The 27,505-nt window shown below is 41.0% G+C and overlaps 1 protein-coding gene across 1 annotated transcript in view; it reads right to left on the reverse strand.

Moving 5' to 3' along the window:
• Positions 1-3,791: 3,791 nt before the first annotated feature.
• LOC148129043 (long-chain fatty acid transport protein 2-like) overlaps positions 3,792-27,505 on the reverse strand; it is a 30,060-nt gene continuing 6,346 nt past the window's right edge. The window contains exons 5-11 of the mRNA XM_087946423.1: positions 25,180-25,304; positions 23,711-23,905; positions 18,815-18,905; positions 14,086-14,284; positions 12,881-12,978; positions 10,203-10,333; positions 3,792-5,288 (exon numbers count right to left, since the gene is read on the reverse strand). Of these exons, the coding sequence (XP_087802549.1) occupies positions 5,112-5,288; positions 10,203-10,333; positions 12,881-12,978; positions 14,086-14,284; positions 18,815-18,905; positions 23,711-23,905; positions 25,180-25,304 (1,016 nt within the window). The 3' untranslated portion in view covers positions 3,792-5,111. The remainder of the gene's footprint in view (positions 5,289-10,202; positions 10,334-12,880; positions 12,979-14,085; positions 14,285-18,814; positions 18,906-23,710; positions 23,906-25,179; positions 25,305-27,505) is intronic.

A 27,505-nucleotide genomic window follows, 5' to 3' on the forward strand; every position in this document is an offset into this window, starting at 1 on the left:
GATGGCAGTCCAGTCTCTTCTTGAAACCTTCCAGTGATGAAATTCCCACAACTTCTGAAGGCAAGCTGTTCCATTGGTTGATTGGTCTCACTGTCAGAAAATTTCTCCTTGTTTCTAGGCTGAACTTCTCCTTGATCAGTTTCCATCCATTATTCCTTTTCTAACCTGGTAGACTGGAGGATCCTAGCATACATCTATGATCAGTCTTGATGAGAGCTGGATGGGAGCTGAAACCTGGTAAGATTGAGTGGCTTTTGATGCATAGAGCTTCAAGTTCCAGGAGCTCCACACAATCTCCAAAATCCATAGCAGACATGAAAACTAGAGATGGGAAATCAGTCTTTCCCTGTGTGTTGCAAATGTGTTGGATTATTACTTTTAAAATTCCCAACCTGAGTAAAGGACATGCAGCAATAAAACTTATTGAATAACTTTGATCTAGTCACTGTCTCATAGAGCCTTCCCACTGTTGAGGTGGAGTGTTTTACACCCATTCATGAGTCAGACTACTGTATGATCATCATAATGTTTACTATCCACATGGTTGATCTCAACCCTGCTTCCATTGCCTGTTTGTCCCTACAATCTGTCTCCTCTCTACACCAATAGGTGATGAAGCCTTACAGATCTTGATGCTCACCTTGGACCTGAGCAAATAGGTTGGGAAGAGTGATAAATATAATTTAAAAACAGTACTAAGGCCATCTTAAAACTACCTCACTGATAAGCCGGGACTGAAATGAAGTTAGAGATCAAAGCAAAAAAAAAGTGGATTTCTGACCTGGGAAATGTTGTGTTGGAATTGGGGCGGTGGGGAGAATATTAATTAGGATTCTTGTAAAAAGCAATGAACTTGGCAGCAGGCTGAGTAAAAATAAATAACCAATGAATGTTCAACAATTGTGTTAAAGGTAAAGGTTCCCCGGTCCATTTGGGTCTGACCCTAGGAAGTGATGCTCATTTCTGTTTCCTAGTAGAGGGAGCCAAATTGTCCAAAGTTGGTTCCATGGCCATGTGGCCAGCCTGACTATGTGCACACAGAATGGTGTTACCTTCCCACTGAAATGTTTACCTACTTGCATTTGCATGCTTTTAACCTACTACGTTGGCAGGAGATGGGGCAAAGATGGGAGCTCACCCTGTTGTATGATGCTTGGATCATGAACTGCCAACCTTTTGGTAAAAGCATATTTAAAACCCTGCTGTTTTACACAAGCATCAGAAGCCACAGCAATAGCATACAAAAACTTCCACAATCTGTAAAAAGCCTGGGCAGAGATAAGGAGCCTGCCTCATTTTCAATAGCTGTTGGTTAGATAATAAAAACAAGCATGAAAAAGGTGGAAGCTATTCTGTTGCAGAATTTGAGAACGAAAACTTGAGAATGTGGAGTTGGAAATGGAGATTATGAGAATACAGATAAGGAGCAGGCTATACAGCAGTACAAGGTTGTTGTAATGACGAGGCAGTCGAGGTGTTTGATCATGATCAACTGAATCATGATGAACTTTATTGGAGTCTAGTCTTGCATTTAAACACATTTTTAATTATCCTCCAACATTGGTTAACTTTGGTTACTGCTTAACTTTTGTTACTGTTTAGCATAGTAATTAACACAATTAATTATCTCTAGTTAAAGTCTAACATATGTTTACTTCCTCTCTCTAATCCTCCTTTAGATTAGTGACATTGTTTGCCTGAGTTGTATTTGCTTGGAAACATTCTTTATCTGAGGTTTGCCATCCAAGATAGGAACATTCCTGCAATTACAACTCTACACAAGGTAATTTGGATTTAAGTTGTATTCTGAAAAGGGTTTATATACTAAAGTAAATTTCTTTAGGTGAAAATGCCATGTTTACCTCAATAAAAAGTCCTTTAAGTTGAGTTCAACTCCTGGTGGCTTTGCGGCCGTATCTACAGTATATACCGTATTTGCCGGCGTATAAGACGACTTTTTTGCCCTGAAAAACATGCCTCCAATTGGGGGGGGTCATCTTATATGCCGGGTCGTCTTATACGCCGGCAAATAGTAATTGGGAAGCACTGCGGCTGCCCGCGGCTGAGGCACTTTTACGCACCGTGGAAACGAATCCCGTGAAGCCGAAGGAGCAGCCAGCCTTCTCCCAGCTCCCAAGGAAACGAGGCTCGCACCGCCCGAGCTCCGCTGAGGTATCCGGCTGGGGCTGTCAGGAGTTGTTACCGCTGGCGCGGCTCCGCGCGGCTCCAGTCCCGCGTTGCCTCGGGAAGGGAAAGGCAAAACCAGGAGCCGCTGCTGCCATTGCAAGCGCGCGCGTGGCTCTTCCTTTTTGCCTTTCCCTTCCCGAGGCAGCGGGACTGGAGCAGCGTGGAGCCACGCCAGCGGTAACAACTCCTGACAGCCCCAGCCGGATACCTCAGCGGAGCCCGGGCGGTGCGAGCTCTTCCTTGGGAGCTGGGAGAGGCTGGCTGCTTTCGGCTTCACGGGATCGTTTCACGGTGCAAAAAAGTGCCTCAAAAAAAAAAAAGTGCAAAAATGGAAGGCGTGCGGAAGAGGGGGCGAGTATATAACAAACTATATTTTGAGTGGAAATGTTGGGGGGTCATCTTATACGCCGGGTCGTCTTATACGCCGGCATATACGGTAGTTCTTTTGGCAATAATACAGAAGTGGTTTTCCATTGTGGCCTATATGCAGGGGTGGGATCCAACTGGTGTAACTACCGGTTTGGTGATTTTACATTTTTTTACACTGCACGCACATGTATATAGTCATCAGCTAGCTGCCTCGACAGCTGAGCAGCGCTGCGAGTGGGTGTGCAGTGGTTGAAAAAGCACTTTTTTCCTGCTTTTTCAACCGCTGCTGTGTCGCGCAAAGCAGCTGTGGTTCAAAAAGGAGGAAATAAAGGTCAGATGAGAGCCCAGGTGGGCGGGTGGGCCAAAACAGCAGCAGACATAGAACTGGTTCTATGTATGCTCTCTGTCTGCTGCTCTTCAGAACTACCGGTTCTACAGAGCTGGACAGAAATGGTAGAATCCCACCCCTGCCTTTATGTTTCTTTTCTAGATTATCTTTTAACTCCGAGTTTTCTTGGTAATTCCCTTCTAAGTATCAACCAGTTTCCATCCTGCTTAGCTGCTGAACTCAGTGAAGGCCACTTCACAGCTGCTCCCTAGCTCGGCTTTGCCTTAAGGGCACATTCCAAATGACTTCCCTCCTGGAATTGCTTTCTGACAGTTGAAAGTGATGAAGAAAGGTTGTTGAATACAAGAGCACAACTTAGTGTGAACCAATAAAGAAAGTCGAAGTTTGTTGGAGTAAGATAATTTAGGCAATTTGATTATTTTGTGAGAACTATATTGCCAAGAGTTTATTTAGTTTGCAAAGCAATTCCACAGTTTAGTACTATTGGGAAAGAAAGGTATTTAAGTGAAGGACAGTAAATCATATAAATGTTAAAGTAGACCTGTACTAGAGTTCAACTCCCTGATTATCCTCAAGTTTATTGTCTGATACTGGGTAAATTACTTTTATCCCAAACCATTCCTTATAACATGATCTAAAATCTGGCAAAGTTTTATTATGGTTTTCAAGATGAAGAATTTGAAAGGTTCTCAGAAGACCTGCCCCTCCCTTTTCAAGAACTGTTCATTTCCCTTTTCAAGAACTGTTAGTTTCTGATATATGCCTGACATGGATATGGCTGTTCCATTACAACTATGATCACAGCTATAATTTATTGTTCGTTCATCTATGGTCTATATGATGACCGTTCCCTGTAGAGTAGTTTCAGAAATAGAAAAAGCAGGAATTAAATTATTTAGCAATTTAATAAAATATCATTAATTTGGCAAATTGATTTCATGATCAAATATCCTGTTCACATAATTGATGTTGGAACTATGTATGAATATGATTCTCTCAGGATAATAAAATTATATTCATATGTCTATATACGCATTATATTCCTATATTATATTCATTTCCATTGAACTCTGAACAAAAATAATAGATTTGCACTGTTAATATCTTAGAGAAATTGACTTAAATGTCTGATAGTTCACAAACCAGAATTAGATCTACATCTCTTAATTTATAGCACAAACTTCAACATGGTATCTCCTTTTAGGAGGTCTGGGAGAATTTCTCCCATCACTTCTGGAAAGCATCAGGGTATATCATATAGGCTTAAGCTGCCTATATGAGATACTTCTAACTAGGAATGCTTCAGGGTTTTATTCAGTTTGAACCTCAGATTGAACTTGAATCAGATCTCATCTGATTTATACTTCTCAGATGAATGAGCAGAAGACCATGAAAGCACACTACAGTTGTACTTTGAGTATCATGTTTTTCTGATTGTTGCAATATAGTTCTCATTTTAAAAAAAACTAAAATATTTGTGGATGTGGCAGTTTTGATCGTGTTTGTCAAGGTGAAGATTATAATACACCCCACCCTTTTTATCCCAAGGTGGGATACAAAAAGTGTGATGAGTCTCCTTCCATATTTTACCCATTGAATGATTAGACCCTTATGAGGTTAGGCTGAGAAAAAGTGGTCCAATTCATCCAGTGAGCATCACGATCATATGGTAATTTGAATCCATGCCTCTCTTGTCCAAGATTGGTTGCTAGATTACACTGATATTAAAATATATTTTAAAATAATAATAGTATACAAAGAGGTATTTCAAGAGGATCAGAGTTTAGAAATGAGTGGTTCTTGGGGAAAATGTTAGACATGTGCATGAACTTGTGTTGATATGATTTTTTACAATGTATAGCCTCCTTTGATATAGCTTCTCCCACATTGGAAACAAAGCAGGATATGGCACCAGAGGAAAAGGAATTAACCTTCCTTCCCAATACTTTCTTCAGAATAAGCTTCACTTGAAAGCAAATGTTTTCTGTGGCAAGAGAAAGTGGCAACATTTTATTATCCCCCCCCCCAAATAATTTAATACAACTACTGTATTAAACAGATATCTCAAGAAACTACGAATACATTAAGAAGAATTAATATTCTGGCCATAAATTTTTCTTTCTTGAGAAAAAAATCAAAACATGAATGGCTGCACTTCTAAAGCTGTTAAGGAAACACAGTTATGTTTCTCTTTCAGAGAACTCTTTCAGAGTTTTCTTTTCTTTTCTAAAATGGAGCTGTAGATCTCCTCAGTCATGGGTATATAGTTCTTCTCTGAATCATCTAGGAAGAAGAGGGGATCACTGATAGTGGCAGGATTGAATCCATCCTTCAAAAGGTGACTTTTGCATAGCTTGAAAGTTCCTGTAATCTCCAGTTTTTCCTGCAGGAAGTAAAGGCAGCAGTGAAAACAAAGTCACGAGTTTGTCAGAGTCACGGATTTGTCCTACCCTAATCCTAACCCTGCCTCAGTAACAAAGCTAGTGAATGGTGCTTCCCTTACTCTCCTAGTGTGAGGCAAGTAAAGAAACTGTTCGATGGATTCCCACCAAGTGTTATTTCCCCTTAAGAAAATCCATCACATCACTTTCTTAATGTGTAGTGAGGCATGAATGAACAAGTGTTGGGGATTTTAAGAACAGCTTGTTTCACCACCTATCCAGTTGCACAACTAACAGGTCACAAATAGGGAGGTCAGATTAAAAAATTACTTCGTACAATAAACCCACATCTCAAACAGCATGGCTAAGAGGACATAACTATATTTATCATATGAAGGCCAACCTCTTCATTACATTCTTCAGTTTAGTCTTTGTAAACATCAATGGCTCATGTCCTACATTTCCTAGTCGTACCACAACTAACTGTAATGATCTACAACACGTTGACTTTACAGAAGATAACATAGAAAAGGCACTACGTAACCTAAAATCATCTCTATCTATTGGCCCCAATGGATTATGTGCATACTTCTTTAAAAAGTTCTCCACTGCCATAGCAGAACCTCTAAGCATTATATATGAGATATCATTCAGAACCATCTCCTTACCAAACCTATGGTCCTTAGCAACGGTCATCCCTATCTTCAAAAAATATGATCCCAGCCTGACTGAAAACTACAGACCAATCTCACTGTGTTGCATCATGTGCAAAGTCACGGAATCAATCATTAACCAATTCACTGCCCTCCACTTAGAGTCAAATAACCTACTGTCAAAAAAACAATTTGGTTTCAGGAAAAAAATGCCCTGCAATCTACAACTCCTACACATATGACCTTGGTAAAGCAATTTACATAGATTTCTGCAAAGCCTTTGATTCAGTGGTACATGATAAACTACTGTTAAAACTAAACTCTTATGTCATTTCCAGATCCCTTCATAAGTGTAATTCCTGTCAAGTATTCCTGTCAAACAGGCAACAAATAGTAAAAATAGGGAGCACTATATCAAACCCTGCTCCAGTTAACAGCGGTATCCCCCAAGGCAGTGTTCTAGAACCGACACTCTTTATACTCTCTTCCCTGTTTGAATGGAATTTGGACAGCATAGAAATAGGGGCCTCTCACAAGAGTGCTAGACTTATTTTCAAATGTGATGTTAATGATCCGTTGAAAAAACACTAGTGTGTCTGTACTCTGTACTCACTTGCAGCCAATGCCCAGAAGAATCATGGAGGGCAATGTTCAGAAGGAGAGATGCTATGCTCACAACAACCTATGGAAGCTTATAAGATCTCAGCCTGTATCATCAACCATTTTGTCAATAAATTGCTAGATTGTATATGTTGTATACTAAAGGGTAACTGGGGCTGTGATGGTGAACCTATGGCATATGTGCCACAAGTAAAATGCAGAGGCATTTGTGTGGGCACACGAGCCCCAGCCAAACCTACCTGCACTGCACATGCGCATGTCTCCCAGCTGATTTTTGGCCCGATTGAGGCAGTTTTCACCTTCCCAGAGGCTCAAGGGAAGCCTCTGCAGCCTCGGGAAGCTGAAAAATGTGCCTTCCGGAAATACTGGAAGTGCTGAAACGGGCCCATTTTCAGCCTCCTGAGGCTCCAGAGGCTTCTTCAAGCCTCCTTGAAGGCAAAAATGACCACCCTGGGCTCAAGAGGCCCTCCGGAGTATTTCCTGAAGGCCCATCTTTTGTCCTCCCAAGGCTACAGAGACATTCCTTGAGCCTCCGGGGGGGGGGGGGCAAAAATAGCCTCAAACAGGCCAAAAATCAGCTGGGAGATGCATACATGCAGGTAAGTGGGGTTGTTGCATGTGCAGGGGGCCCACATTGCATTGTGGGTGCCAGTGGGTGCACTTTTGGCACACCACAAAAAATAGGTTTCCCATCATTGAACTAGGGCATTTTCATATTGGATTGCAGAAAGGGGATGAATGAATCCCACGTCTTGCTACATTCAAGCTAGAGCAGGCCAAGGCAGGAAACCTGAGCTCAGAGAAATGCTTATCTTTGTCTACACCAGGAATGCAAAATACGCAACTTTGTTTATCCCAGTCTTCCTACTCTTCATTCAGTTTTTTTGCCTGCTGTTTGCTTTTACTGTGGTTTCTGTTAGGTTTGGAGGAGTGGGAGTAATAACGGAGACAAGGCATCGGGTAGTGACACAACTCTTTAATAGTGACTTCAGAACAGAGCAACCAACTTGGGCAGCAGCAGCTCTTTTATAGAGCTGGCTGCTGCCGCAATAACCAATGAGAACGAGTTTAACCGCACTTAGTCTTCCAATCCGGGATGGCTACTGTCAGCCAATCAGGTTAGCCGAAGGCAGCCAATCATGATCGCTTACTTGCGGACCAATCCGAACTGCAGGTTTACGAGCCTGTAGTTGGAGCGAAGCTCGAAGAGTTTTTAATAATGTGTTTATTTAGTTAGTTCGTAACAGTTTCCTACTGCCTTCTTCAATCCTCATTATAGGCTTCTGCCTTCCTTAATCTCCTCTGGCCTCCCTGTATCTCCTCTGGCATCCCTTTGTAATATCTTCACGTATTCCCCTCCATCTCCTTCACTCCACACAAGCATCATCACATTGTCTTTTTCAACTGTTACCCAAGGCTTTCCCCATTTTCAGCTCGCCTTGCTGAAATTCATTTCAGATGAATTTATATACACATTTTATTTTCATTAATTCCATTTTTGTTCCGAATTATGTTTTTTTAAAATAGCAATAGCATTTAGACTTATATACTGCTTCATAGTGCTTTACAGTCCTCTCTAAGCAGTTTACAGAGTCAGCATATTGCTCCCAACAATCTGGGTCCTCATTTTACCCACCTCAGAAGGAGCCAACCTTGGGCCTGGTGAGATCCAAACTGCCAAATTGCAGGCAGTTGGCAGTCAGCAGAAGTAGCCTGCAGTACTGCATTCTAACCACTGTGCCACCATGGCTCATAAATAATCAACGTACTTCTACTTTTTGTTAAAATGAAAGCATTTTTGAAGCAAAGAAATTCCATGCATATTCAGTTGGCAGCTTTCATTACTAACAATCCTTAGTATTATATATTCTTATTATTATTATTTAATAAAATCAAACCTACATTTACTTCTTTTCCATTAATATTATCATTGGCATCAGCACTTCTACTTCTATTATACTTTAAGATACTGAGGTTTTGAGGTATTTTTTCTAATGGTAAGCAAGAGCCTAAATCAGGGGTGGGCAAACTTTTTGGCTCGGGGGCCGCATTGACTTTTAAAATTTGACAGGCGGGCCGGGTCAGCACAAGATATTTTGGGAATGCCCCCCCCCACCCTTCCCCCCTCTTCTCCTCCTTCCCCTCCCTCGGAGGCCCCTGAGTCAGGAGTTGCTACCGCCGGCGCGGCTCCAGTCCGCGTTGCCTCGGGAAAGGAAAGGCAAAAAGGAAGAGCCGCGGCGGTGCTTTGCAACGGGAGCAGCGGCACCGGAGGCTCAGGCTCAGCGGCTCCTAGTTTTGCCTTTTCCTTCCCAAGGCAACGCGGGACTGGAGCCGCACGGAGCTCCGCCAGCGGTATCAACTCCTGACAGCCCCAGCCGGACACCTGAGCGGAGCCCGGGCGAAACTGCCTGTTGCTGCTGCCGGAGCACCGCGGGTCGCCTCCTCCAAGCAGCCTGCCCACCCGCCCGGGCTTCCCTCTGCCGCACGGCTCGGGGCCAGGCACGGCGCCCGCGAGTTAAAGGAAGCCGAAAGTTGCTGGGAAGTTGCTCGGGTGCTGGGAGTAGGCTTTTAAAGAGCCGCCCGAGCAAAGTTTAAGCAGCCCGCCCGCCCGCCCGCCGGGGTGAATCCTTCCTGCTCCTCGGCAGGAAGACGCTCCAGCCTGCAAACTTTGCCTTTGCAAAGTTTAAGCCTGGAAGCCCGGAAATCCGAGCAACTTCCCAGCAACTTTTGGCTTCGTTTTAACTCGCGGGCGCCGTGCCTCGCCCGAGCCGCACAGCAGCCGCTCCAAGCAGCCCGCCCCTCCCGCCAGGCGGAACCCTTCCCGCTCCTCAGCGGGAAGACGCTCCAGCCTGCAAACTTTGCCTTTGCAAAGCCCTGGAAGCCCGGAAAACCGAGCAACTTCCCAGCAACTTTCGGCCGTTTTAACTCGCAGGCGCTGCGCCGCCGCCCGAGCCGCACGGCGGAGGGGAAGCCCGGAGCGCCGCCGGGTCGCCTCCTCCAAGCAGCCCGCCTGCCCGCCCGCTTGGCTTCCCTCCGCCGCACGGCTCGGGGCCAGGCGCGAGCGCCCGCAAGTTAAAACGAAGCGGAAAGTTGCTGGGAAGTTGCTCGGGTGCTGGAGCAGGCTTTAAAGTGCCGCCCGAGCAGGACCGCCGAGCCGGGGAATGGGGCACCAAGGCAGGGCAAGGGTCCACCAGCAGCGGCCTAGCTTTAGGTGGCTCCAAGCAGCCCACCCGCCCGCCCGGGTGGAACCCTTCCCGCTCCTCAGCGGGAAGACGCTCCAGACTGCAAGCTTTGCCTTTGCAAAGTTTAAGCCTGGAAGCCCGGAAAAAAAGGGGATCGGCGGGGACTCACCTTCGGAGAGGTCGCACTCGAAGGTGATTTCGAACTCCCAGCCGAGGCCTTGGCAAATTTCTTTTCTTTCCTACCCCTAGATCGCTCCGCACTGTTTTTCAGCTTTGGGGGCCACGCGGCACAGGGCAATACGCCACGCCCAGCGATTTTTTTTCAGGGGCGGGCCGGATTGGACAGACCAATGGCAGCAATTTTTTTTCAGGGGTGGGCCGCATTGGACAGACCAACGGGCCAGATGTGGCCCGCGGGCCGTAGTTTGCCCACCCCTGGCCTAAATTAACCGTTTCTCACCTGGATACGAATGAAGCGGGGTATGGCGTAGCTAGGTAGATGATCTTTGGTATGTATGAACAGCTTCTTTCCATCAAAGGGACATCCATCCTTCAGCCGTATGGCTGCCATCCCAATCTTTCCTTCATGCCCTGGAATAAACCAGAATGAGATTATGGATAGTAAGGCTACATGTTTTATGCAAAAATAATAATAAAAATGTTGGTTGATGCAGCTAGGTAAAGCAACTTTCATTCATTATGAAACCTCACTCAAATGGCCTGGTGACCCTCATTCTATCCTCTGTCCCCATGAAGCTGACAATATCTCATGCTCAGATTATGACTGATGCTATGATTTAGCCTTATCCTGCTACTTCCCATATCACAAAATATCCATTTTTGTTACATAATTAAAGAGTAGTTTCACATAAGGAAAAATGCTGCAGGTCTACTTGCAGTGCAAGGTAAATCTTCAAGATGGCAGTAACTAAAATAAAAGATGGGGCTACTTCTCAATTCTATCTAGCTCAGATTTTTCTTTTATCAATCAATTTACAGATGTGAAATAGCTGATAGACTACAAGTAATGAATAATCTAACCAACTTGTCAGTGCCACCCGTTCAGGATAATGACTGTTTATATAACATGCTTAAACTGTGAAATACTTATTGGCTTCATTTGCATTGTGACAAAGTTTGGTTAATTTTTTATGGCTCACTTTAATGTGCAAAGAAACCCTTTTGAGTGAAGCTGTGGAGGCCCTATCTTAATGCCTGAAGGATGCAAGGGTCTGGCTGGGGAGGAAGAGGCACAGGTTCAACTCTGTGTGATTTTCAAGTCAGGCTGATTTATTATCTTTAGCTCTTGATGGGATGGCATGGCATCCCTAATTTGAAGAGTGCGCCCTACACTTGACTTCTGCTCAATTAACAGGTGGTGGTTATGACCAATAGGGCTTTGCACACATCTCTCTTGAATGCCAATTATATATCCTTTCTTAGAGTGGAAGATACTTCTCACAGTATGTATAGCTTAGTCAACTAGTGTTTGGACTACTGTAATACTGCTCTGCATGTGGCTATTCTTGGAATACGACATGGAAGCTATAATTGATTCAAATTACACTTCTTGACTCAGAGGACCTGGAGCATGCCCTTCTTGCCAGATCCAGTTCAGTGTGTAAATGTAGTGAGAGAAAAGTGGTCTCTCAAATAACCTGGTCCCATTTCATGTAGTGCTTTATAAGTTATTATAAAATTGTTGCTTAGAGAGGACTTTAAAGCACTATGAAGTGGTATATAAGTTTAAGTGCTATTGCTATTGCTATTAGCAACACCTTGCATTGAATTCAGAAGATAATGAGCAACCAATGTAGCTTGCAGATCAGAGGTGAAATATGCACTGATCATGGAGTGCACATAACTTCCCATGCAGCTACATTTTTCACTAGCCACAACTTTGAGGTACTTTTCAAGGACAGCCTCATGTAAATCATGTTACAATAATTCAAAACAAAGATGGTTTTCTGAAGCTTCTGCATGACCACCTTCTCAACAACTTTCCCTAAAAAAAGGGAAATTGGAGATTGGAAAAATTGTCCAGTACAATTCAGTCTTATGATGCCTTTATGAGGAAGGGTTGAACCACCACCTCTTTAAAGGAAGGGGAGATAACCCCTTATCTCAAGAAAATAATTACATCTAACATTCCACTATATATCAAATTGTGAATGTGATGGACATGGATAGACGTGGATCTAATATTTGGTTGAGCTCACAGGCATGAGGAACCTGTCAATTCCTGAGGTACAACAAGATCAATCTGCCTATACACTACTAGGCAAGACTTTGTCATTAAAACCTATGTAGCATTTGCTTCAAAACTGGAAAGCAGCTTTCAGTGATTTTGTCTGACAAATTCCAGCATGCTCCTCTTAATGATCTTGCAGGAAAACCTCTGATCCCAATCTACCTAAAAGCACTCAGGTCACCCTAAACAAGGCTACCAAATGGTTGTCAGACAATGCAATAAGAACAGATTATTGCCAATATTAATATTTCCAGATTTCAATGCCTTGGTCAGTTCTTGTTTGGATTACTATACTGCATGTTCTACATGCAGTATAGTAATGCATGTTCTGCATGTTATACTGCACTCTACAGCATATTGAGTTCTAAAGACCATTCAGAAAGTATCTAGTCCAGAATGAAGCAAAATGTAATGTGTTGGGTGCTTCAAAGTTGCTTGTGTCATATCTGTGCTATGCTAGCTCTACTAGCTTCCAGTTTCCTATGGGTATAATTGTGCTGGTTATCATTTTTAAAGCCCTACTTGTCACAGGACCTGGTTACTGAAGGATTGCCTCTCCCTGAGGCTTCCTTGTAAGCACATTCCAGGTCCCTTCCTTTAAACACTATCATCTTATGGGTCCTTAGAAGTGTCTATTTTCTGTTGCCCTCCCTGCCCTATGGAACACCTGGAAGTCCAACAGGCTCCCACCCTGTGTCTAAGGAGGCATACAAGTTGACAAATAAATTAATACGGTTAGGGTTAAGGTGAACTAATACTTCAAGATATTTCAGAAACCCACTAAATGGGTAAATCCAGTATCCAGATTAAGTATCTTCTGCAAATAAGATTTCTAAATGTGCATTGGAAAGGGTGTGTAGAAGTGTATATAGCTGTTTCAAACTCACCTGGTACTGGTATTCCATATACATTGGCTTCCACAATGATATCCAAAGCTACCAATGTCATCTCAACCTCAGTAGTGGCTATGTTCTCCCCTTTCCAACTGCCAAAACAGGGTGGGTTTATTTCTTTCACAGGGTGGTAGAATGTATTAATTATGTATTATTTAGCATTTGGATATTCCCATAGATGGTTTCACTCACAAGATTTTTTTTCTGGGTTTATGATCAGGGGACAGTATTACTTAACCCACTGAAGTAAACTCAAAGGGATGAGCCTGCTAGCAATCATACAGAGAATTCTTAACAGTAGAGGAAGTTATTTACTATGGTCACTCAGCCATAGTAAATAATGTTTGTGCGAATAAACATTGGCTGACAGAAGGTCAAAAGAATATGACTGTGATAATTACTTTGTTAACCAGGTTCACAGAACAAACCATTGATTAATTATAATATAAACATGGATTAGGTCACCATCACAATAAAATCTAACAAAATATGTTATCCATTAGAAAAGAATATATGCAGCTCGGGGTTGAAACGTTGGGTTTTAGTGCTCTCTGAGTTTGGTTGTTTCCTTGCAGACAATTATTACCATCATCAGTGCCCCGTATTGGGTTGGTACCATAGACAGGGGTTTTTGGGTTTGTTTATTGTTCAGTTGTTCTTTGGCATTTTCTATGATTTATACAGTATTTTTCATACCCTCACAACTTTATGATGCATGCTGGTTGGGGAATTCTGGGAGTTGGTTCACACACGGTAAATATAGTGATATATTGTATTGTAGGATAGCAATAATTTGGCTCTTGAGAGTTTTTAGACATAATTGTGTTTCTGCTTTTAGATCATTCAAAGCAGAGATGTGGTTCCTATTGGATATTTCATGAATCATTGATCAATCAATTCTCTCAATGGGTTGTTAGAGAGTGATTGGCCCAGAGTCACCCAGCCAGCGTTTATGACTAAGGCAGGACTAAAAGCTCATAGACTTCTGGCTTCTAATTTGGTGTTGTAACCATTAGACCACATTGGCTCTCCATCTTTGAACAGTACTGTCTTCAGTCAAATGAATTTCAAAATTTTAACTGCAATAAAAAGTCATAAAGTAACAGTGAACACAAATGAATCATGCCCATTCAATATCTTACTTCAGATAGGCAAAACTGCAGGTGCAATTTACCAGCTGAATGAATAGTGAGACTTACCGGAAAGTATCTCCCACTCGATCATGGAAATAGATAAAACCTTCATGGTCTTCCCTCAAAAGATCTCCAGTATTAAAATAGCAGTCTCCTTTCTTCAGGACATTACGGAGAATTTTCTTCTCTGTATTCCCATAATCTCCTGCATAGCCTTCAAATGGGTTTGTCTCACTTATCTTTACCACCATTAAACCTACCTGTCCTAGAACATGAAAAGAGAATCAAGAGGAATCAATAAATGATCGTCTCACAACAAAGAACCAATAACCTCTAAATAAGAATTATCCAATCTCTAAATCATCATCTACTATAGACCCTAATAACTTCCCAGAAGACAAAGGGAGATATAATCCCAGCTTTTTCTCATCTGCACTTTCTTCTCGACAGCATAAATATGTGCTAGCAATCTTTTTGCACTGTGTCCTCATGACATCATCATCATCATCCAATGTGTCCAAAAGGAGTGTGACTATTAGCTGATATGAATGGATTTTTGATATACAGTCTGTCTAGATAGTCTATCCTCTCCTCAAAGGATCCATGTCATAGAAAAGTGATTGGTCGATGTCTACATGTTGGCAGGTGATGTTTGGTGGGAGGAGAGGGAAACTATACTAGAAGAATAATGTACCAATTCCTGCTTTTAACATGCTTGTATAGTGCAAGTAAAGATAGCAATATTTGCTAGCATTACATCTATAACACAATAAAGGTTGCAAATTTGATCAAGTTTAGCTTCCTGTGGTCTTAAAACTGAGAGAATAAGACTTTAAGTTGACCATGAAAAATAGCTCTCATTCATGTTTTTTCAGAACATCCTCAACCAGACAAAGCAAGAGTGCTGAGCATGCAGAGATGTAGTAGGATACTTCTATTGATTATATTGGTTACATCAATATATGTATTGGTTATATTAATTAAATAACTTGACATTTGTTTTAAGGAGGTAAAGGAGATTATATACCCCCATCCCTATACCCCCTTGTCCTCCATATATATACATACACACATGCACATGCATATGCATATATTGTACGTATACATATTATATATTCATACATACTTTTATGTAATATCTGTCCCCTAGAAGCTTAGATGATTTTAAACCTAAGTTCTTTGACCTATTAGACCCAAAGATAACATCTGTCCATAGCCATTAGTCAAGATGGAGCGTGTAGCAAAATATTGCAGTATAAGCTTATTTTGGTTTAAATTGCCTACCACACCTTTTCTGGAAAACTCTACTATACTGCATTTTTTCCTAGGTTTTGTAATTCCTTCTTAGGAATTCCTTCTTAGGAAGAAAAGAAAATATGGCAGTTTTGTTTTTCCTTTTGCTTTAAATACTTTATTTTAAATATTGTTCATTTGAAGTAATTTATAATATGCATATATGACAAAGATATGTTCAAAACTTGATCTAATGAAGCTTTCTAAACATGGTGCTTACCAAACATGTTGCACTCCAAGTACCATAACCTTAGGGGTGGGATTCAAAATTTTTAACAACCGATTCTGTGGGCATGCTTAGGTGGTGGGCGTGGCTTGGTGGTCATGTGACTGGGTAGACATGGCTTGATGGTCATGTTATTGGCTGGGTGTGGCCAACTCACTATCACTCACATCAAGGCACGCATCTCCTCGCCTGGCCTCTCATGACTGTGGGGATGCTGCAACAGTTGTAAGTGTGAAAAATGGTCATAAGTCACTTTTTTTCAGTGCCATTGTAACTTTAAATGGTCACTCCACACAAGCAAAGTACCAGCAAAGGAGGGGGAAAAACTCCAGAGAAGTTCCTGAGACAGGAAGTCTAGTCCTGCCAAGAATGTAATAAGAGGCAGACCAGAATGTTTCCTTCCTGCCTTCCTTACAGGATTAGGCCAGTAATTTCTTCTAACAACCGGTTCTCTGAACTGCTTAGAATGTTAACAGCTGGTTCTAGCAAATAGATGCGAACCTGTAGAATCCCACCCCTGCATAATCTCTATTAACATAATCAAAAAGAATTAAAATCTGATATATCTAGAGGGTTTCTGGTTGAAAAAAGAGTATTCAGATAGGTCTTAAGTTTCTAAAAGTGTTCATTTTATGGCCATTTTTTCTTTTAGAAATTATTTATGAATTGACTATGGATTCCCATAAAGATTCCTTAAATTGGTAGTGATAAAAATGGTTTTAAGTCCTTCTGTACAAGATTTGCAAAACAGAGATAGGTTAGGAAGATAAACAAATATTTACAAGAAAGAAACTCAGAACTAGCTGTTGAGTAATGTATCTACATTTATACTCTTTCAGATACACCCTTTATCAAAGAGAACAGTAAACAAGCATAAGTTTCAAGGTGCTAAACATTAAATACACTTAGAATCTGAGTAGCCTTTTATAAGGATAAACATATGCACTATGTGCAATCACAGTATAATTAATGTTATACTGATGTAGCCAGTGCAGTTTAAAAAGCTTTATTATTAAAATATGAGATAGCCTAATCTCCCATCCACTCACTTCTCTTGCAATTTGGTACAACATGAACAAATGAGGAAAGCTTTATATTGTCATTAATATGTGAAGAGAAGTTTGTATCCTAATGATAGCCATATATTCTACCTACAAAGTTATCTTCTATATACTGTGATTCAGAACTTCTGCTTTGTATCCTTTTTATATATAATGTCTCTTTAGTTTGATCTGTGTTTCTGATTTGTATTTTCCAAGTAGTCATGACATCTATGGTCTTAATACGAATACAATATGTACTACATTTATGAAAATACTGTAATGATACATACTGATTTGCCATTTGCTTCACATTGAACAAAAAGCAAGAGAATGCCATATTTCCATTTCTACTATGCTTTGCTGAAAAGAATTTTTAAAATTTCACAGGTAATACCATAGCATTAGGAAATGTAAAAAGAATCCCCTAAATCTTCTACAAAGAAATGGCTGGAATCTCCAATAAAATGCCACCACAACATAGTAATTCTTGGAATCTGCTAGCATCCTCATTCTCAAATCAAAATCCTTGCATGAAGCAATAGAAAGATGTAAGCCAAGCTTACAGTGGAACCTCCGGTCATGATCATAATTTGTTACGTAACTTCGGTCACAACCAGATTTGGTCATGACCAGAAGCGAGACTGACTCCACATGCGCCTACAAAAAAAAAATGGTGCGGAATGCGAAATCAGCACAGAAAGAGAATCAGCCACGGCCGTGTTTGATCACCATCTGATTTTTGAATCCTGTCCCAATTTAAAAATATGGATTTTTTTGGTTGGAACCCAATTTGGAAGTGTTCAGAAGCATTCATGACCAGAGGTTCCACTGTATTATCTTTGGAATGGCAGCATGAAGTCTGTATTGTTGGTGTAAAAACAGTTCAGGAGTATTAATGGGGAAGGGTAATTGTTAAAAAGTTCAAGAGATTGACTCAGTGATGGGATTCAAAGAATTTAACAACTGGTTCTTCCAGGATCAGGTTGGCTGTTGTGGGAGGAGTGGCCCATCTCTGTCCTCCAGCTCTACTACATATGCAGGATGAGCCTCCCACGATGGCCAACATGACCCTGGGCGAACTGGTTGTTAAATTACCCACACCCTGCTATCAAAGTGGATCCTGGGCACTGCGCTGCAGTGGAGAAATGGGCAACAGAGTGGCCGGCACAAGGGAAGGAGGAGGGAAAGCAGCCTTCTCATTCCCTCGCACCGGCCACCCATTACTCCATTGCAGAGCAGCACAGTGCCCAGGATCCACTTTGAGAACGGAGGGTGGGGTGTGTGTGGATAATTTAACAACCAGTTCACAAGCCATTAAAAGGGTTAAAGTTTTGATTGCACAGTCACAGCTACCATCTTGATATTTTTACATATAGCAATAGCACTTAGACTTATATACCGCTTCACAGTGCTTTCCATCCCTCTCTAAGCAGTTTTGCAGAATCAGCATATTGCCCCCAACAATTTGGGTCCTCATTTTACACACCTCAGAAGACCAGAAGGCTGAGTCAATCTTGAGCCTGATGAGATTTGATCTGCCAAATTTCAGGGAGCTGGATGCAGCAGAAGTAGCTTGCAGTGCTGCGCTTTAACCACTGCACCACTAAGGCCCTTATAGTCTCCAAAACAGTGAAAGTTTTAGAATTTAAATTTTTTTTTTTTTAAAAGAAAAGTGGATATGTGAATTTTCTTTTAATAATATATCATATTACTAATTACCATAGACCAGGGATCCCCAATTCCTAGGCTGCAGCCTGCTAATTGGCTGTGACCTGTTTGCAACTGGGCCATGGAATCATGGGGTGGGCATGCATACGCATCTCCACTTACTTGAGCAATGGGATAGCATGGGCATGTGTGCTCCATGTGCATGAATGGGGGACACATGTGCACACTACTCATGCAAATGGAGCTGCACATGTGTGTTATGACTGCTTGCATGGAATCATCCCCTCTTCCTCCCCTGCTGGTCTATAAAGTCGCAAATGTTGGGAAACTGCCATATATCTGATGTTGCCTATGATTTATGACAGTTTTGAAGCCATTGATTGAAGCTATTCCATTGTTTCAAGTTTTGAATCAATTGAAGCCCAATAGAGTTGGAGGAGCAGGTATGAAAAGATTACACTGAAGGTAGTATATCTTTCTATTGGGGGAATTCTTGATGATGCAAAGTCTGATATTTCTTAAATGTGCTTAGCTTTCTGTTGTCCATCTGGCTTAGAAAACATACCTGTAGGCACTGTGATACAGAGCCCCTTCTCATCTCTCACAGGCTGATCTGAATCCACATCATATTGCACAAATTTATAGTTAAATAGTTTCTGAAATTGAACAGACAAGTAGAAATATGAGCCTAAAACAGGCACTAATTACAGATTATATGGATTTAATGAGCGAAAGGAACTTCATGCTGGATAAAGAGGCCCAGTTAAACCCTATAGAGCTAGTCTCTCCCTTTATCCTCTGAACAAATCCTGAGATGTAGTAAGGCAGAGAATCGGGTATGTTGGAAGTGATGTATTCTCACATTCTTTGGAGTGGGCAAAAATAATGATTTGTCACAGGCAAGAAGACAAGCACTACCCTCAGCACCCCATCCTCATCTTTTGATGTATTGGTGAAGGTGCTGGCCTAGAAACTGGGAGACTGTGAGTTTTAGTTCCATCTTATTCATGAAAACTGACTGGGTAACCTTGGGCCAGTCACTTTCTCTCAGCCCAGCCCACCACACAGGGTTGTTGTGAAATTAGCATGAGGAAGGAATATTATAAATGTTCGTCATGTTGAGTTACTTATAAAGTAATAAAGGTGGGAGATAATAAATGATAGATATAGGTAGATGATAGATAGATAGATAGATAGATAGATAGATAGATAGATAGATAGATAGATAGATAGATAGATAGATAGATAGATAGATATGGAGATATGTAGAGATAGAGAAAGATAGATAGATGATAGTTACACAAACAGACAGATATACACACACCCACTGACTTGATCCAGCCAATTAAGGCATCCTCAGAGCAAGGATTTTTGAGTTAGAACATTCTTCAGAAGCTGCTCTAGCATTTTCCTAGGTGTAGCAAAAAAGCACCCTGGAGTGCCTCTGTCTGAGAGTAAAACATTAGAACTAACATCATTCTCTCAATAGCTGATCAATCCATGTGCTCTGAAAAATTTCACTCCTGGCAGACCTAATGTACTATTTTTTTTAAAAAAACAAAACCCCAGATCTTCCAAAACAAGAAAAGCTAATTCATTCCAATTATATTCCATTTCATGTGACCTGTGGAGACTAATGATAGCAAAAGTTGAGGGAGAGACTTCAGACAGTTCCGCAAATTGAGAGAGAAGCTTGAAAGTGCTGGGTTTAGGGGCTATATGCCTTTTTCTTAAAATACTCCAATTACATTTCAAATAGTTCTGAATATATAATTTATGACCATATATATATATATATATATATATATATATATATATATATATATATATATATATATATATATATATATATATATATATATATATATATATATATATATATATATATATATATATCTTTGGTTATTCGGGTTTTCTCCCGCGTAAGATTGGAAGTATCTAGGCAACGTTTCGATGAAGTCTCATTCATCATCTTCAGGCTTCTGTCTTCGGCTCTGTGCTTCTCAGAGTGATGTGAGCTTGCAGTTGCTTCTTCCTTTTAACTGCTAGTGGGGGTGTGACTTGATTGGTTGGGGGCTTGGCTGTGTTCTGATTGGGTGGGGGTGTGTTCTCATTGGTTGGGGGTTTGGCTGTGTTCTGATTGGTTGGGGGTTGGCCATGTTCTGATTGGCTGGAGGCGTGTTCTGTTCAGGTGGGGGCTTGGTTGTGCTCAGGTTGGTCTTAGTTACTGGGGGATTTGAGCTGGTGAGCTGTGATCTTGCTGTTTGGCTTCGAGTTCGTGGTCGTGCTGCATCTTCATGGTGGGGGTCAGTTCGCTTCATGTATGGCTCAGGGGGGGTTGAAGTGGGTAGTGATGCAGCTGCAGTGCGGCTTCTGGTCTGTGGTCGTGTCTCATCTTCTGTGTGGGTGTGAGTCTGCTTTTTACGTGGAAGTGTGGTGGTGGCATCTTGTGTGGCCCTCGTGGGTGTGGGTCTGGTGTCATTCATCATGTTAGGTACTGTCTGTTCATGAGGGCGGGTTTCCAAATGGCTGGTAAGCGGGAGGTGTCATCTCTTTTATTCATGCTGTGTGGGCGTTTTTCTATCTCTATGGCTTCTCTGATTATTCTGTTGTTGAAGTGTTCGGTTTTGGCGATAGTTCTGGTATTTTTAAAGTCAATCTCATGTCCTGTGGCTTTGAGGTGTTGGACCAGGGAAGAGGTCGGTTCTTCTTTTTTGATTGAGTTCTTATGTTCTTCAACGCGTGCATTTATTCTCCTGTTAGTTTGTCCAATGTATGTAGTGGGGCAGGCGGTGCAAGGGATTTCGTATACTCCCTGGTTTTCTAACTCGATTTTGTCTTTAGGGTTTCTTAGGATGGTGGATATTTTTCTGTTTGTGCAGAATGCTGTTTTAATGTTGTGTTTTTGGAGGATCTTGCTGATTTTGTCTGTAGTGCCTTTTATATATGGGAGGAGGGCTTTGCGTTCTCTTGTTCTCTGTCTTGGATTTTGTTGGAGTTTCTTTTTGGATTAGGTGGGTAATCTTCTTTCTTTGGAATCCATTGGCTGTTAGTACGTTGGTGAGAGTGTTTAGTTCGGTTTTTAGGTGTTGTTCATCAGCTAAGCATTTTGTTCTGGAGATGAGTGTCTCAGCTACGGAATTGATCTGTGCTGGGTGGTGGTGTGAGAGTGCATGTAGATAGCGGTTTGTATGTGTTTTCTTCTGGTAGATGGTGTGTCCTAGGGAGCCATTGGGTTTTTTGTATACCAAGACATCTAGGAAGGGAAGTTGATTGTTAGCTTCTGTTTCCATGGTGAATTGTATTTTGGGGTGTAGGCTGTTGAGGTATGTGAGGAAGTTGTTCAGTTTTTCTTTCCCGTGTGGCCAGATTATGAAGGTGTCATCTACGTATCTGAGCCAGAGTTTGGGTTTGTGATCATATTTTTCTAGAGCTTGTGTTTCAAAGTGTCCCATGTAGAGGTTTGCGATGACAGGTGAGAGGGGTGATCCCATGGGTGCTCCTTCTATTTGTTTGTATTTTTGTCCATTGTAGGTGAAGTATGTATTGGATAGACAGTGGTTGGTCAGATCTAGGATGTGCTGGGGGGTTGTATTTATTTTGGATGGCTGTCAAGGCTTCTTTTATTGGCACTTGGGTGAAGAGGGATATGACATCAAGCTCACTAGTAGGTCGCTGGGTTGTAAGTTTTGTTTCTTTATGATCTCGATGAACTGGAATGAGTTTCTTACATGTGAGTTGATGGATTCTGCATAGGGCTGTAGTTGTTTGGCGAGAAATTTGGCTAGGTTTTGTAGAGGTGAGCCTATGGAGCTGACTATTGGTCTAAGTGGAGTTCCTTCTTTGTGTATCTTGGGGAGACCATAAAGCTTCGGGCATCTGGATGATTTCTCTCTGGGTATGATTCTTTGCTGGATTTCTTCACTGATGGGGGAGGCTTTTATTTTGGATCTGGTGGTTTTTTCTAGGTAGGTGGTGGGGTCTGTCTTTAGGGGTTTGTATGTGGGGTCTAGGAGTAGGTTGGTTAACTTGGTTTGGTAGTCAGATGTGTTCATAACCACTGTCGCGTTGCCCTTGTCTGCTGGTAGGATTATTATGCTGGTGTCTTCTTTCAGGTTACGAGTGCAGTTTGTTCTTCTTTGGATAAGTTGCTTTTGGGTGGTTTGCTAGTGCAGAGGATGTTGGTGATTTCGAGTCTGATTCTATTAGCATCATCAGGGTTGGTTTTGGTCAGGCTGGTTTCAACTCCGCATATGATGGTTTCTGTGGGGATGTGTTTGGGAGCGACAGCAAAGTTGAATCCTTTTGAAAGGACCTTGGTTTCGGCGTGAGGATCTTGTCTGAGATATTGTGCACTGTTTGTTTCATGTGTGGCTGTGAGGGGGAGGAGTTGGTTTCTGGCGTTGTTGTAGTTTTCTGAGTTTGTTGGTGTGTGTGTCTGTCTTGAGGGTGGTCTGTGTTTCGGCTCTCCAGACAGCGAGTTGTTTGGATTTGTCCCAAAGTAAGGGGTGAATCTTGTTGCTGAGTCTGAGGTGAAGTGTGAGGAGATCTTTGTTGATTTGGTCTAGGAGAAATCTTTTGTGTGAAGTTCATTTCTAATTAGGGCCAATTCTGTTCTTTTTAGGATGCGTTTGGTGGCTGCTGTGTTGGTGTGGAATTTCAATTGGAAGCTTGTGGGAATTAAATTTTGATCTCGGCAGTTGCATAGGAATGCGAGGTCACATAAAATGGAAGCTCTTTGGACTTCAAGTTTTTCATAAGTCCTGGTCAGATGGTGGGTTTCCTCCCTGTAGAGGTGCAATATTTGTTTTCTGAGGTTCTGCGGTATTTGTATGTGGATCTTTGGTTATTTGGGTTTCTCCGCGTAAGATTGGAAGTATCTAGGCAGCGTTTCGATGAAGTCTCATTCATCATCTTCAGGCTTCTGTCTTCGGCTCTGTGCTTCTCAGAGTGATGTGAGCTTGCAGTTGCTTCTTCCTTTTAACTGCTAGTGGGGGTGTGACACAGCCAAGCCCCCAACCAATCAAGTCACACCCCCACTAGCAGTTAAAAGGAAGAAGCAGCTGCAAGCTCACATCACTCTGAGAAGCACAGAGCCGAAGACAGAAGCCTGAAGATGATGAATGAGACTTCATCGAAACGTTGCCTAGATACTTCCAATCTTACGCGGGAGAAAACCCGAATAACCAAAGATCCACATACAAATACCTGCGAGAACCTCAGAAAACAAATATATATATATATATATATATATATATATATATATATATATATATATATATATATATATACACACACACACACACACACATATACATATACATATACATATACATATATACATACATACATACATACATACATACATACATACATAGGTTAGATGTCTATAAGTGGCTAGGTCTAAGTGGCTAGAAGTGGCCCAGACATTTTCAAACAGACCCTAAGAACTTCTCATTACCTTAATGAAGAAATTGGTCCTTCCCACTGCTCCAACTTTTCCTGCATAATTAATGAATCCAACAGTTCCTTCAGTAGCTCCATACATTTCGTAGATTTTGATGGGTCCAAATCGATTCAGGAACTCCTTCCAAACCTCTATTCGCATTCCATTACCAATAGCCATTCTCACCCTATGGTCACGGTCATTGTCTCTCTGCAAGGTGAGATATCAAGGAAATTAGAACTCTCCAAAATAAATATTGTATTATCAGTGGCCATGCCAAATGGTCAGTCAGTGAACCAGTTTTTTAAGAGATTGCTTGAAGAACATCCTATAAGTTGGTGGGAAGGAGTGACAGTCTCCTGGATGGACAGGAGTGACAAGGATTGTTTACAATTAGTCTATAAAGTCTGCGAGGAAACTTTAGCTATTTCAGACTACAGTTGCATGGCTATGATGGCTTTAGTTTAAACAGATAAAAATCCATGTTACCCATAGAAAAATAATGCGGTTTTGCTTTTCAAATTCTGGTTAATACCTTAGGGTCAATGGATAGCATCTCTGAGCAAGTAGCAGGTACTGAATTTAACTAAAGCCAAGCAGAAATATTAGGAATTACAACATTTTAGCATTTGTAACCAAATGACTATTCCTAGAAAACATGTTTACTATTGTAACAATTACTATTCCCTCCCTACTCCTCAACAGAAAAAAGGTTGTCATCTACTAACCTCCCCTGCAAATATTTCTGCTTTTGAAACTCCCTGTAATCCTTTGTTGGAGGAGAATTCTCCAGATCTATAAAAGATCCATTAAGCCTTGGAATTGGCCAGTTCTGAATCAACCTTGTCATATAACAACAAAGTTAAGCAACCCTATACTTGTTGGTATCACACAACCATTTTTAAACCCCTAGGTACCTTTCTTGGAATACTTTTCTTTGTTTTGCCTCCATATAACTGGATTCAGTGTTTTGCAACCTGCTAAGACCCTTGCTATGAGGAATATACAAAGGAATAGTGCCATTGCACAACAGCATCAGTCTACCTGTATTACAATTATATGTTCTCATATAAAGATACAACACTATTCTTCTGTGAAAGATTAGTAATAATATCATTATTTTTCCTTTTACCTCTATAATAGATTTATATATACATATGTATACGTACACCTACATATATCTATCCTATGACTTGCTGCTTGGCTAGTATAATTATCATTTTTTTATGAAATGGGAAACAAGTGAGGGAATTGGGTTACGTGAAGGGAGAAGGAATGGATATAGGAGAAAGGAATATATAAACAGGCCATGCATTCATGATAAATTGGGCCTGGGTCTCCACAATATGGTACAAGTACTGTATAGTTATCTTCTAGATTTGTATCTGCATTGCCTAGATACTGCGACGTACAATTTGGCAAGCAGTTGCTTATCATTCTTTGTAATATTATTTTCTGAAGTATTAGTCAATCTTATCAATTACCTTTGGTGCATTACACAAGTAGCGCATCAATTCTCCTACATACTGGATCACAGTGACATGATAACATCTGCAGTCATCCCAGTAACGAGAAACAGAGAACTTAGATCTCAGAACACATGTAGCTCCTTACATAAACAGAGAGAGAAACTTCAGGAAGTTGGTGTGATTACTGGGTTAGAATCCTAAGCTGAAATGCTCCACCCTGCAACTTTTCAATGACATTTTCCCCTAGTTATCCCAAAGATGCTTTTTCAAGAGGAAACTGGACTCTGTTGAGAGAGGGCTGTAGGAGAACAAACACATCAGGACTAAATTCAGCAGTGCATTTGCATTTAAAAGTCACAGGGCATTCTTTTGAAGACAACAAAGTCTATGTTTTGGACAGAGAGGGTCGCTGGTTTAAAAGAGGGGTTAAAGAGGCCATCTATTTCAAAATGGAACAGCCCCCTCTCAACAGAGGGGGGAGGATATGACACCATCTACCTCCAATCTACAACACAGTCCTTTCAACAATTCCAAGAAGGCTCCACACCAATTTGCATCATTCAGATGACCTTGATGACATAGATAAACTTCCAGGTGACCTTAACAATCTACTAAAAGAATGCAAATGACCAGCTGTCTGCAAGGAGTATAAATCTTTCCATTCCCCACCATCCAGTCAGAGCTGAAGAAGCTTCTTGGATGAGAAACAAAACGTCTTCAAAGAAAAACCAGAAACTCCAGTTTCCTCTTGAAAAAGCATCTTTGGGACAACCATGACCTGGATGACTGAAAATCTCCATAGACACTTCGCCTAGTTACTTAAAATGGCCTAAAATGATTTGGCTCCAGGATATTTGAAGAGGACAAAATCAAGATATAAATCAGATAAATAAATATATAAATAAAAGTCTTCTCTTCTTCAGCTGCTTCTGTGAATGTCATTCTTCTGCAATCAGATATCCAAATAGGTTGGGATATTGGCAAGAAATAGGCCATTTAGCTTTATATATTTTTACAGTTTATATGGTTATCATCACAAAATATTTGATCCACAAATATTTCGATCGATATCTATCCACCCACTATTCAATGATTTACTAGTTATTTTTCTGCTTCCTCGTTTAGCTGGGTAGCCTTTACCACTTTAAGTGTCCTAGAATTACCTACTAGGAATTACTGGCAACAAATATTACAATAAGTAAATTAGCAAACAAAAAGGGATGTAATTCTCATGTCCTTCCATTAGGGAGATTGTGAGTTCAAGTCCAATCTTAGTCATGAAAACCAGTTGGGTGACTTTGGATCAGTCACTCTCTCTTAGCCCAACCTAACACACAAAGTTGTTGTGGGGAAATATTGGTATGTTAGATATGTTCATCTTGGCTGATTTTTGAAAATAATAAAGATGGGATATAAATAAATAAATGACACAACCATAGAAAATACATAGAACAACCTACTCTCCAATAAACAATTTGGGTTCAGGAAAAAACTATCCTGTAATCTGCAACTCTTACACTGCAAAAACATATGGACGACACAGCTCGATCAGGGCAAAGCAATAGATGCAATCTACATAGACTTCTGTAAAGCCTTTGATTCAGTGGTACACGACAAACTACTCCTAAAACTAAAATCTTATGGTATCTCCAGACACCTGCATAATTGGTTAGAAGCATTCCTGTCAAACAGACAACAAATGGTCAAAATTGGGAGCATCCTATCAAATTCTGTACCTGTCAATAGTGGTGTCCCCCAAGGCAGTGTTCTAGGACCAACTCTCTTCATACTCTACATAAATTACCTCTGTGATCATATTAAGAGCAACTGCATACTTTTCGCTGATGATGTAAAGCTGTTCAATACCACAGACAATACTGCTTCCCTACAAAAAGATCTTGACTATGTATCAGAATGGTCAAACAAATGGCAACTTCAAATCTCAACAAATAAATGCTCTGTCTTACAAATTGGCAAAAAAAAAAATCAGAAAATAAAATACAAGCTGAATAGTCAAGATCTTGTTGATGATCCAAGCTCTGTAAAGGACCTTGGAATACTCATCTCTAATTATCTAAGTGCTAGAGCCCACTGTAACTACATAGCCAAAAAGGCATTAAGAGTTGTTAACCTAATCCTACATAGCTTTTTCTCTGGTAATATCACACTACTAACTGGAGCATACGAAACATTTGCTAGACCTGTACTTGAATACAGCTCATCAGTCTGGAACCCACATTATGTATCTGATATTAGCACAGTTGAGAAAGTCCAGAAATATTTCACAAGAAGAGTTCTCCACTCCTCTACTCGTTGTAGAATACCTTATGCCACCAGACTT

The sequence above is a fragment of the Notechis scutatus genome, chromosome Z (genome assembly GCF_049901735.1).
Source record: "Notechis scutatus isolate UNSWTSFEM ecotype Mainland chromosome Z, rNotScu1.2, whole genome shotgun sequence".
Lineage (NCBI taxonomy): Eukaryota > Metazoa > Chordata > Lepidosauria > Squamata > Elapidae > Notechis > Notechis scutatus.